We start from the raw sequence: 12,970 nt of genomic DNA, 5'->3' as shown, positions 1-12,970 counted from the left end.
CTAAGCTTGCAGGTCTCTATTCACTAAAAAAATAAAATTTGAAAGTTGAATGTTATAAATGTGTACACTAATTCATAGTAACTAAAGGAAAATCTGTATCAATGAAAATATTATTTAAAGGATATATTTTAGTTACCTCAGTGCCTCTCTAACAGAAATACCACAAATGAGTGGCTTGAACAAACAGATTTATTTTCTTACAGTTTTGGAGGCTGGAGGCCTGAGTTCAAAGTGCCAGGCTCTAAGGGCTGGGTGAAAGCCTCTCAACCTTGGGCTTCAGCTCTGTCTCTTGCTCCCGGCCCAATGAAGGTGGAGGCTTTCCTCATGCAGGCAGCTGCTGGCTACTGAGGCTGACAAACCCAAGGTTGACAAGTAAAAAGGCACAGTCCCAATATTACCACTCCACATGGCAGACCACTGATTTAAGTCCATTAACAGTCTGAAGATTGGCAGACAACATGGCAGGCTGCTTAATGATGACTCAGTGACATGTAGGATTCAAGAGTGCCAAAAGCTGCAGAACTTTCTCAACGTTTCTCCTTACATGCCGGAAGCAGACCGCATCCTTAAGGCAGTCACTCAGCTGCTCCAGTAGATTCCACCATGCAGTTGATGACCAATCTCATCATGGGGAATAACTACATCCAGCTGCCCAGGCACTCAAAATCAGGTCTAGCCAAGTTGACATATAACCTTAACTACCACAGCATCTTAAAATAAATGCAGATATATTCATAAAAATATAGAGGTAATAACTCGAAATTTAGCTATTGTAAGTCTGTCTGTAAATTCTTAAGGCAATTTTAATTAAAAGATATAATTTTTAAAATACAATTTATCGGTAAGTATAGAAGGTTGGGCAATCCTACTTCCGTAGTGATACTGTCTCGAAAACCCAAGGAGGGGACGCTATGAGTCGGGGCCGACTCGACGGCACATGACAACAACAACAACAACAACATTTATACTCTATCAGGGAAACTTGCTGAATTAGAATATTTAGGCACACAATCTGGTTAAGCCTGCTTATATTATTAAACTCCCTGTCCAACTCTTTCTTTATATCAAGTCTGAAAGTAAATACTTCAATCCCTATCAGAATCATCTCCCAGTGTGGAATAAGGATAAAGAAGCTGGTGCATTTTTAATATGTAGGGCACAGATATGAAGTAAGCAAGCAAAGTGATATTCACTCAAATACTCTACTCTGCTCCAGTTTGGTAATATTCTTATTTATTTTGGTAGATTTTTTCAGTCACATGTATATGAAAACTGTTCTGCAGCATTAACTTATTAAAATAATTGCTAATTACTGGACAATCAAGTATAACATATTAAAGAAAATATAATTCAACTGAAAGTAGGATCCCACAGTACTAGTATCTCAAAGACAAGGATCACAATTTATTGCCAAATAACATATGGATGGAAACAGATACATCATGGATATTGATGGCTGCATCTCTTTAGTGTTTAAATACAAAACCCTACAATCAAAAACCCAGTGCAGACCAAATCTTAGAACTAGGCAACTGACAGCGCTGGATGTGCATTGCTTCCTTTTGGACACTGTTGCTTAGATGTGATCTTCAAACAGCTGGGTCTGCCAATCTGGAGCCATTTTTCATTACATTTATCTGTGAGTCATCAATCCTTCAGTCAGGCAAACATCTGCCAGGCACTGGAGATGCGAAGGTGATATACATTCTGTGTGCATGCTGAGCAGGAGCTTAGGGCAATTTGCTGTGGGTAGTTGCTGTTGAGTCATCGATTCTAACTCATGGTGACTCTATGTGTGCAGAGTAGAATCGCTCCAATAGAGTTTTCAAGGATGTGTCCTTTCAGAAGCAAATCACCATGTGGAACCTCTGGGTGGATCTGAACCACCAACCTTTTCTGCTGTATCCAGACATTTAACCTTTTGCACCACCTAAGACTCCTACCGCAAATAAAAACAAAACAAAACACAAAAAAACAAAACAACTTACTGCCGTTAAGTTGGATCCAACTCATTGTTGACTCCTCCTTGAGTTTTCAAGGCAGTACCACTACGGAAGTAGATTGCCCAGTCTTTGTTCTGAGGAGTGGCTGGTGGGTTTGAACCACCAGCCTTCTGGTTAACAGTCAAATGCCTTAGGCACTATGCCACCAGAGCTCCCTACTGCAATTTAGGCATTAGTTTTTCTCAGAGACCAAGGCACAATGTTACACCTACTCTTCTCAGTAGAAGAGACAAATAAATTTAAAAGCACATTACACACTGTATAGAATTGTCTTCTATTGCTTCTCACTTCAGCTTGAGGATTAAAATGATTTTTATGAATAATCTGGCTCAAATATACTTGATGTTCAACAATACTGGTATGATAATGGGCTTGGATAACTCACTGAAAGAAGGAAATCACCTGGTTGTAAATATTTTTTGGTGATTCAGTTGAGCTGCATTCCTGATTTAAGGCGACTGTATCAGCAGCAAACAGGAGACATTAAGTACATAAATGTACAAGGCACCACTCAAAGACGATTAAGTACACAGTGTGTGCTGTGAGATTAGGACTTGAAGAATATTTAATAAAACGACCCAGCTATTTAAAAAAATATTTCATGATTTTGTTAACAGAACTATGTATTCAATGAACACTTATAGTAAATGTAACTCAATTTCCTTCTCCTCACCTGTGTTAAGTTACTCTAGTAATAATTTCCAAGTTTTAGGCTGCATTTTCTCCAATTTCATTGGCTGGTTGATATGATTTTTTTTTTTTTTTCCGGAAGATATAAACAATAAAAACTCAAACTCACTGCTGTTGAGTAGATTTGACTCATAATGACCTCTGCTTAGGTTTCCAAGGTAGGATCACTGCAAAGTAAATTGCCCAATCCTCCTTCCGAAGAGTGGTTGGTGGGTTTGAACCGCCAGCCTTCTAGTTAGCAGTCAAATACCTTATGCGCTATGCCACCAGAGCTCCTGGAGCCAGTAATAAAGGGAAGGATATCAAGTGGTCTCCAGAGCACAGAGAAAATAAAGTGCTTCTTGTCTTTCCTTTCCTCTCATACTCTGCAAGGAAGAAAAGCTTATACCTTGTTTCTCTGCTAAGATAACCACAGAATGACTTCCTTGATATGTTACTGCGTCTTCCTGGTATATCTGTTCTTTGGCCCAATAAAGTGTGGAGTTCTACTTTCCTTTCAAGGTTTTCAGCTCATCTATGTGATAGGAGCTCTGGTGGTGTAGTGGTTAAAGCATTGAGCTGCTAACCAAAAGATCAGTAGTTTGAAGCCACCATGCATTCTGTGGGAGAAAGAAGAGGCAGTCTGCTTTGATAAAGATTTACAGCCTTGGAAATCCTATGGAGCAATTCTATTCTGTCCTAAAAGATCACTAGGAGCTCTGGTGGTGCAGTGTCTAAGGCATCTGACTGTTAACCAGAAGGCTGGTGGTTCAAATCCACCTTCTGCTCCATGGAAGGAAGATGAGGCAATCTACTTCCATAAAGATTTATTGCCTTGGAAACCCACTAGGGGTTGCTATGAGCTGGAACTGACTTGATGGCAGTGGGTTTGTTTTTTGGGGTGAAAGTGTCACTGTGAGTCAGAATGGACTCAATGACAGTGGCTTTGACTTTTTTTGAATGTGCAGTCCCTGGATGGTGCAAATGGTTAACATGCTTGGCTGCTAATCAAAATGCTGGTAATTCGAGTCCACCTACAGGCACCTCAGAAGAAAGACCTGGCTGTCTACTTGTGAAAAACCACAGCCATTGAAAACTGTGTGGAGCACAGTACTACTCTGACACACGAGGTCATCATGAATCAGAATCAACTTGATTGCAACTATTTTTAAAATTTATTTATCCTTATTAATTTTTAATGTGCAGGGTGATCTGGAATGGAGATGGATTCTCAACCATGCCCCATCTGTCCATCCAAAACTCATCCAGGAGTAGGAATAATTGGAAGTTTTTACAGTATCAAATTAAAAACCATTTTAGGTTTTATTTTCATGAAAACCCACTTGGTTCTATGGACAAATTTTAATCATGATACAGATACCCATTAAGGGTGACTAAGATACAATAATTTCATAGATGAAATGCTGTTGTTGTTGTTGTTATGTGCCGTTGAGTCGGACTTGACTCATAGCGACCCCTCCTTGGGTTTCCGAGGCAGTATCACTACGGAAGTAGATTGCCCCATCTTCCTTCCGAGGAGTGGCTGGTGGGTTTGAACCGCCCGCCTTCTGGTTAGTAGTCAAGTGCCTTAGGCACTATGCTACCAGAGCTCCTCATAAATGAAATATCAAAGTAAAACCAACCCACAGATTTCTGACAGTGCTCACTAATATATCCTATATCTCACTAAATTCAATAAAATAAAAATTCTCTTTTGTTAATGGCACTCTGATATTTGGTAAAAGTTTCTGATGTGTAACTCTCCTTAGAATGAATAATATCCCTGGGAAATACAAAACATAACTTAATATCTTACTCTAAAATATGATGCAACTGTTTGTGTTTTCATGTTGGTCGTCTCTCTGGCATAGCGTGTGGCTTCTCCATTTTCACCCTAAAAAGACCAAAGAAGTCAGAGATGCTTCAGATCTATTGAAATTTGTGATGTACAGAGTGTATCTGGCATCTTCAGGTTATCTTACTCTATGCATTAAAATACATAAACCAACAAAACTGTTGTTGGTATTTTTACATTAAGATAATTGTTTTGTCAGTCTCATTGGAATTTTAATTGGTCTTGCATGGAATGTGAATATATCTAACCTTGATAATACATTTTTTTTGCACATTTAAAATATAACATTTCAAAAAAAAAAGCTATAAAAGAGCTAGGAATATATTAGAAATGCATGATTTTAGTGACTAGACGTTAATATGACCAAAACCAAACTCACTTGCCACTGAGTCAATTCCAACTCCTAGTAACACTATAGAACAAAGTAGAATTGCTCCATAGGGTTTCCAAGGCTACAAATCTTCGTGGAAGCAGAATGCCTCATCTTTTTTCCATGGAGCAGCTAAACCACCAAACTTTTGGTTAGCAGCCCAGTGCTTTAACCACAGTGCCACTAGAGCTCACAGAAAAAAAAGCTCTGGTGCTGTAGCAGTTAAGGCATTTGGCTGTGAACCAAAAGGTTGGTGGTTTGAACCCACTAGCTGCTCCGCAGAAGATGTGGCAGTCTGCTTCCACAGAGATTTACGGCTACTATGAGTTGGAATTGACTCAATAACAGTGAGTTTCGGCTTCTTGAGAGGTAATATAAATATAACACGATGATATAAGTTTTGCTGTTGTTGTTATGTGCCATCGAGTAGTCTCCAATTCGTAGCGACCTCTCCTTGGGTTTCCAAGGCGTTATCTCTATGAAAGTAGATTGACCAATCTTCCTTCTGAGGAGTAGCTGGTGAATTTGAACCACCAACCTCCTGGTTAGCTGTCAAGTGCCTTAGGCAGTACACCACTGGAGCTTCTGATATAAGTTTAAGAAGGGGGCCAAAAAAAAGATCAAAGGGAGGTAAAAAAAAACTAAGGAAAAGGCTGTTTACTTTTAGAAGCACACAAATACAGCCATTGAAAAGGTTAGAGTCTTAGATTCACTGCTATGAAAAATATATTTTCTTACTTTCGTCAGGTCAATTGATTTTTCTGAAGTCCTCATTTGATAGTTTGTTATATTTTTAGTCTTAGAATGTGGCAGATTACCTAAGGGAACATAGATAAAATTAATATATCTTCTAGAATCCTTAGTGGCTAGATGATTTTTCTATTTGTTAAAATAAGCATTATTGATTCTACAACATTAATATTTACATGCTTGGTTAACTATTTTCTGAGAAACACAGAGATAAAATGTTATGGGAACGTTTATGGCAAATTTTAAATTGAGAAAAAGTATAGTTTAGGGAAGAGAAATGTGGAGGTGTATTTTTTTTTTTTTTAAAACCCAGATCAAATCCCTTGCTATTGAGTCAATTCTGACTCATGATAATCCTATGCCTTACACAGTAGAGAACTTCTCCATATGGTTTTCTTGGCTGTAATCTTTACTGAAGCAGATCACCAGGCCCTTCCATGGTACTGCTGGGTGGGTTCGAACCACCAACCTTTAGATTAACAGATAAGTGCAAACTGCAACATCCAGGGGACTTAAGAATAAGTACTAGATACCTTTATATTTCCTTTAAATGTCTACAAAATATGAGGTAATTATGACGAAGGGAGTAAATTGCTTATTTTTTGTGGCAAAGGTTATCTGAGATTTTTCTGTAACCAGGTTAAGCTTTAATACAGGCCTCGGGCTAAGGGGGGAGCTCTGGTAGCATAGTGCCTAAGGCACGTGACTGCTAACCAGAAGGCTAGTGGTTCAAACCCACCAGCCACTCCTCGGAAGGAAGGTTAGGCAATCTACTTCCGTAGTAATATTGCCTCGGAAACCCAAGGAGGGGTTGCTATGAGTCGGGTCTGACTCGACGGCACATAACAACAACAACAACAGTTGCTTGAAAAGATGGACTCAAATGCTGATTGCTTTGCTACAGTCAATAGACAGATTTGGGAAACAGTGAAATGTTACTGGAAAATACATGAAGGAGAAATGGAAAGGACCTTACAGAAAATGCTCACTAATTTTCTGACTAGAGATGTCATCCCCATTCCTAGGGATAATCCAGATGATCCAGGACCTTCCATAAGTGGAGTTATTACAATTGACAAAATGTCAACATCATCCAACTCTTTCTCATCACTGGAATAAATTTTATGATTTGTGTATTTTTTATGTATGTAAATATACATTGAAATACATCTGTAATTTTATCTGTAATGTTTCCAACTCTCAAAGACAAATAATGATCAGATTAATAAAGATAGTAATAATAAAAGGTAATAATAATAATGAAAACCTCGGAAGGAAGATGGGGCAATCTACTTCCGTAGTGATACTGCCTCGGAAACCCAAGGAGGGGTCACTATGAGTCGGGTCCGACTCGATGGCACACAACAAACAAAAATAATGAAAAAAAGAAAGAACCATCTTACATGGGGCCGTCAGAATAGAAATTCAACATAAGTTGGGGACTAACTGTACATCTATACTCAGCAATAAAAAGTAATCACCTACTGAGAGATACAACAAAATGTATCAATCTTAAAATAGTTTTTTTGATTGAAAGAAGCCAGACATAAAACAGTATATATTATAGGGTTTTATTCATATAAGATTCTACATGCAAATTTATCTATGGTGGCAGAAAGCAGATCAGTGTTTTCCTGGGAGCTAAGGAGGGAGGGAAGGGGAAAGGGAGAAGCAGGAAGAAAAGACTGCACAAAAAATTATGTGAGAAAACATTTGAGAAGGACAGGTATGTTCACTATTGATTGCGGTGACAGTTTTACAGGTGTTTATATGTGCCAAAATGCATCAGATTTTACTCTTTCAATATGTACAGCTTATTGTATTTAGCCCAATAAAGTTATATATGTATACATAAAAAAGAAATGCAGAGAACAATTTAAACTCTAATAAAGAAAAGCAACCCAAACTACTTTTTTCCAACTTGAAAGAAAATGCAAGCTTGTACATGTTTGGGTGGAACAAAAGCACATGACTTTTAATCAATAAGGCAGAGCCACTGAACCTGTAGAAATTCCAAGGCTGTCCACTTCTAAAAACAGCAAATAATCTCAATTCTTTAGAGATGAGTACACTCTTCTAGGGAGTAGTGAGGATACCATCATATTTTCTGGGGAGAGCTCCAAAAGTTTTCTTTTAACAAACCAGAAGGCTGGCGGTTCAAACCCACCAGCCACTCCTCGGAAGGAAGGTTGGGCAATCCTACTTCCGTAGTGATACTGCCTCGGAAACCCAAGGAGGGGTCGCTATGAGTCGGGGCCGACTCGACGGCACATAACAACAACAACAACATTTTCTTTATATTCACTTTTACATTTTCTTCAGATGATCTGGAACTGAGCATATTAATACAAATATATTTAGTGAGCTGAAGACAAAACGACGTGAACAACTGGGAAGTTGTTATGTGCCATCAAGTTGGACCCGACTCATAGTTTGAACTGCCAGCCTTCTAGTTAGCAGTCAAGTGTCTTAGGCACTACACTACCAGACTCCTAATTAGGAAGTATACTCATGAACATCATAGAAACAGAAACTACTTAATTGGCCAGGGCCTGAGAAATTTTCTTGGTTAAAAGAAATTACCTTACCTGTTTTTGTCAGAGGATGGCTAACTAGCTGACGAATTATACTGTTTTCTGACGACCTCAAAAGTAGCACAATATCAGTTGGAAGGGTGTCTCTATTTTTAGCTAAAAATCCACTTGCATTATAGAGGACCTGTTAATAAAGTATGTTATTATAATGATCACAATCAATATCATCATTGTGGTCATCGTGGTCATCATCATCATCATCATCCTCATCATCCATTGACACTTATTGTGAGCTAACTGTGTGCCAGCTAACAGGAATACGAAGATTTATAAAGGTAAACCTTACAGCTTGGTTGGAAAAGCACTCTGAAAAACTTGTGTCTGACGGATTTTATTAACTCTATTTGGAGGGTTGAGAGGGGCTATAAAAGTAGCACACACTGAGGCCACCGAGGCATTCTCATTTCTATGATAACTGATACCCTACAGAGAATCTGCCATCATGTATTTTTATCTAAGTAGTAAACCCAAAAAACCAAACTCATTGCTGTCAAGTCAATTCCAACTCATAGTGATTTTACAGGACAGAGTCAAGTCACCCATAGGGTTTCCAAGGCTGTAATCTTTATGGAAACAAACAGTCACATCTTTCTCCATAATAGCAGGTGGTGATTTGAACTGCTGACCTTTCAGTTAGCAGCAGAGTGGTAAATCACTGTGCCACCAGGGCTCCTGATCTGAGTGGTAGCATGGTCTAAATATGCTGTGGGTGTCTGTGTTTCTGGTATTGCTAAATAATTTTAAGACTTTCTAAAATCCTTGTGCGAGCTCTGGCGGCGTAGTGCCTAAGGCGTTTGACTGCTAACCAGAAGACTGGCAGTTCAAACCCACCAGCCACTCCTAGGAAGGAAGACTGGGCAATCTACTTCCTGTAGAGATACTGCCTCGGAAACAAGGAAGGGCTGCTATTAGTTGGATTCAACTCCACAGCAGTGAGGTGTTTTTTAATTTTTTTTTTTTGAAAGATCCATGTAATCCAAAGATTTCTGTAGGGTGATCCAACATGATCATTAAACACAACTGGATAAAATGATCATAGCAGTTGCCGTCAAGTCAAAGCCAGCTCATGGTGATCCCATGTCTGTCAGAGTAGAATTGTGCTTCATAGGGTTTTGAGAGGCTGATTTTTCAGAAGTGGATCACCAGATCTTTTCTCCAAAGCACCTTTAGGTAGATTAGAACTTCCAATCTTTCAGTTAGTAGCTGAACTAGGTATCATTAAGAGAAGGGAAAAAAAGGTATCCATTGCCAGCCAGTCTCATACAAACTCAGGGCTTACGATCAGAAAGATGGACTCTCTAAAGTTGGTCTTTGTCTTTCTTGTTTTCTTTTAGTTTTTTTAAATAAAAATTCTTCTAGAAAAACTAAAACATTGTGTTAATCAACTTGAGAATCTTCTATACCTTTTCAGGATAGATGCTAGAAGTAAGTGCCCTAGGGACCTAGAGTAGGGGTCATCTCCATAGTGAGTGGCTGGCAAACAACAGGGACAGACTGTAAGAAGTTGAAGGGCAGAGGCAGAGCCAGATGGAGGCAAAAAACATATGGTTATCTAACTAACTACAAGTATTTTGGTCCATAATTTTCATGTCCTTATTATTAGACAAAAACGAAAGAGAAATGTAGTAAAAAATCTACAGAGTTCCCACCTTTCCTGCATAGTGGTGAATTCCAAAACTAAGTTCCATTCTTTTGGGCCTCCAGAAGTACTGGGATTTCAGGTTGTTTTCAAATTTTTCTGTAGAAATAAAAATGGACAGAATCATCTCTTTACCATAAAAAACAAATACAGAAAATTTTACATAGCTAATATAGGCAGGATTTGGAATGTAACTAAAATAAAGCAATGCATAAGGTCATGACTTTTTATCATTCCATTCTGAGTTAAAGCACTAGTCCTCAAACTTGAATATGTATCAGGCTTCTTGAAACAGACTGCTGGCCTCCACCTTCTGTTTCTAATTCAAGAGGTCTGGAATGAGACTCAAGAATTTTTATTTCTAACAAGTTCCTAGGTGATTCTAATCTTCCTGGTTTGGGAACCACATTTTAAGAACCACTCATATAGAGGAAGGGAACTACCTGAGAAGGACCAATTAAAGAGGTTTGTGAAACACAGTTTGATGGCAAGCCATGAGCTAAAAACTTGGTGTTTTGGCTTTCCTTTCTGTTGAGGAACTAAAGATTATCTGATTGCATGAGAAGGACCAACCAAAAAACCAGTTGCTTTAGAATTGATTCTGACTCATGGTGGCCGAGGTGTGTCAGTGTAGAATTACACTCCACAGGGTTTTCATGGCTGTGACTTTTCTGAAGCAGATCACCAGGCCATTCTTTTAAGGTACCGCTGGGTAGGTTTGAACCACTAACTCAGGGACTCCAATAAAATAAAGGCAGTTACATTCGTAGAACAATTTCACCAGTTTCAGAGAACTTGTCATTCCATGTCCTAGAAGGAACATTTTAACAACAAAATCAAGTGACTACGATGAAATGATTTTCCCCCATAGCTCTGGTAGCGTAGTGCCTAAGGCACTTGACTGCTAACCAGAAGGCTGGCAGTTCAAACCCACCAGCCACTCCTCGGAAGGAAGATGAGGCAATCTACTTCCATAGTGATACTGCCTCGGAAACCCAAGGAGGGGTGGCTATGAGTCGCCTCTGACTCGATGGCAAATAACAACAACAAATAGGGTTCTGAGAAGTTGTGCTAGAGTGGGTCCTCTAGAGAAGCAAAACCAATAAAGCTTATATACAGTGAGAGAGAAAGAGAAATTTATCTTAGGAAAATGGCTCACACACTTACAGTAGCTGGCAAGTCCCAAGTTCTTGGATCAAATGTCAAGATGGAGGCTTTTCCCAACTCATGTAGCTTTAGGGGCTCACAAGTTCAAGGTTGGCAGGGAAAGAAAAATTTATCTTAGGAAAATGGCTCACACACTTGTAGAAGCTGGCAAGTCCCAAGATCCTGGATCAAACATCAAGATGGAGGTTTTTCATGACTCATGCAGCTATAGGGGCTGACGAGTTCAAGGTTGGCAGGCAGTATACCAGCTGTTGACTCCAACGAATGATGAATCCAAGATCTTCAGGCTGAATGGTGGATTGTTTGCTCACAGACTTGTAGGCAGCACAACAGAATCCCAATCCACAGAAAAATGTCCCTTTCCAGAGGATGTCCATAAATATACTGGATACACCCTTAGGGAAACTCCCTTTCAATGGATTGGCTGCTCAAAACATATACATCTGATCCCATCATGGGAACAACCCACATCACAACTACATAAACCACACAGAATTGTGGTCCAGCCAAACTGACACATAGCTCCAACTATCACAGTCCACCCTTTGTCAACTTGGCAGTTGTACAAATCTTAACTATAATCTCTAAATAAGGACAATCATAAAGTCATATTTGTGCCTAACATGATATGCTAATGTGTACAACTGAAACACATTAACCTTATTTACATTTCACAGTTCATAACAGAAGGAAACAAACATATTTGATGCACTTATACAACGAAGAAATATAGCAATCACAGTCCTTGTTTCTGCAACTGGTCACGTGGTCATAGCAGATATTCAGAACTACCTTCTTCCACCACCCATTCTGTATTTCCCTTGCCCTCAGCAAACACCTCAGTGGGTCCTGGTTCTTTGCCTGGTGGGGTGACCCAAACCTTCATTCCTGAAAGGTGTGGGCCATTAGTAGTCATATCAGAATTGGGTTGCTGTAATTTTCCATTGACTTTAATCACAGGGCATGGTAGTACTACAAAATGTCCTCAAGAATCTCCTGTATTCCAGACATATTCTTCTTTACCTCCATTATGCAATGTCAACCCAATTTCCCCTTGGTAATTAGGATCTATCACACCAGAGAGTACAGTAATGCCCTTCTTTGTCTGTTGATCCAGAGGCATGAGGAAGACAAAATGGCTGGGTGGCATTCTTAATTTCCAGTTCAGTGCAATCAGTATTGTGTTTCCAGGTGGGAGTGTTCCTCCCTTTGGGACTAAGATCTCTAGACCCACAGAGCATAGGGTAGCAGGGACAGGAAGCAAAAATTTTTTGAGTGAGTCACTAGGGGTAATAGTGAGTGGTACCACTCCTGTCTCCACCTCTTGGTTCCTGGACCTGTGAATCCTGGCTATTGGAGAAACAGCACTGTATACTGGACATTGGTTTAGAGCACATAAAGCCTCCTGGAGAAAAGTGCCCCAACATTGCCCCAAGGTACTGCCACCTAGCTGGCACCATAATTGTGTTTTCAGTAGGGCCTTCCATTGTTCTATCAAGCCAGCTGCTTCAGGATGATAGGGAACATGGTGAATTCCATGAGCACAGGCCCATTACCACACTTCATTTGCTGTAAAGTGAGTACCTTGATCTGAAGCAATGCTGTGGATAAGGCATTCTGTAAGTTCACGGATGGTAGCTTTGGCAGAAGCATGGCATGCAGGGAAGGTGAATCTATATACAGAATAAGTGTCTATTCCAGTAAGAACAAAATGCTGTCCTTTCCATGATGTAAGTGGTCCAGTGTAATCAACGTGCCACCAGGTTGCTGGCTGATCACCCCAAGGAATGATTCCATATTATGGACTCAGTGTTGGTCTCTGCTGCTGGCAGATTGGGCACTCAGCAGTGGCAGTAGCCAAATCAGCCTTGGTAAGCGGGAGTCCATGTTGCTGAGCCCATGCATAACCTCTGTCCCTGCCAC

At 39.7% G+C, this 12,970-nt stretch overlaps 1 protein-coding gene across 1 annotated transcript in view; it reads right to left on the bottom strand.

Moving 5' to 3' along the window:
* MYO3A (myosin IIIA) overlaps window positions 1-12,970 on the bottom strand; it is a 360,696-nt gene that overhangs the window by 91,469 nt on the left and 256,257 nt on the right. Inside the window, exons 20-23 of the mRNA XM_007936415.2 lie at window positions 9,891-9,979; window positions 8,236-8,365; window positions 5,636-5,715; window positions 4,489-4,566 (exon numbers count right to left, since the gene is read on the bottom strand). Coding sequence (XP_007934606.1) covers window positions 4,489-4,566; window positions 5,636-5,715; window positions 8,236-8,365; window positions 9,891-9,979 — 377 coding nt within the window. The remainder of the gene's footprint in view (window positions 1-4,488; window positions 4,567-5,635; window positions 5,716-8,235; window positions 8,366-9,890; window positions 9,980-12,970) is intronic.

This window comes from Orycteropus afer, unplaced genomic scaffold, assembly GCF_000298275.1.
Source record: "Orycteropus afer afer isolate SDZICR_OR568_19922 unplaced genomic scaffold, OryAfe1.0 scaffold00035, whole genome shotgun sequence".
NCBI lineage: Eukaryota > Metazoa > Chordata > Mammalia > Tubulidentata > Orycteropodidae > Orycteropus > Orycteropus afer.
The sequence above is the reverse complement of the archived record's forward strand: the minus strand, read 5'-3'. Positions and strand labels throughout refer to the sequence as shown.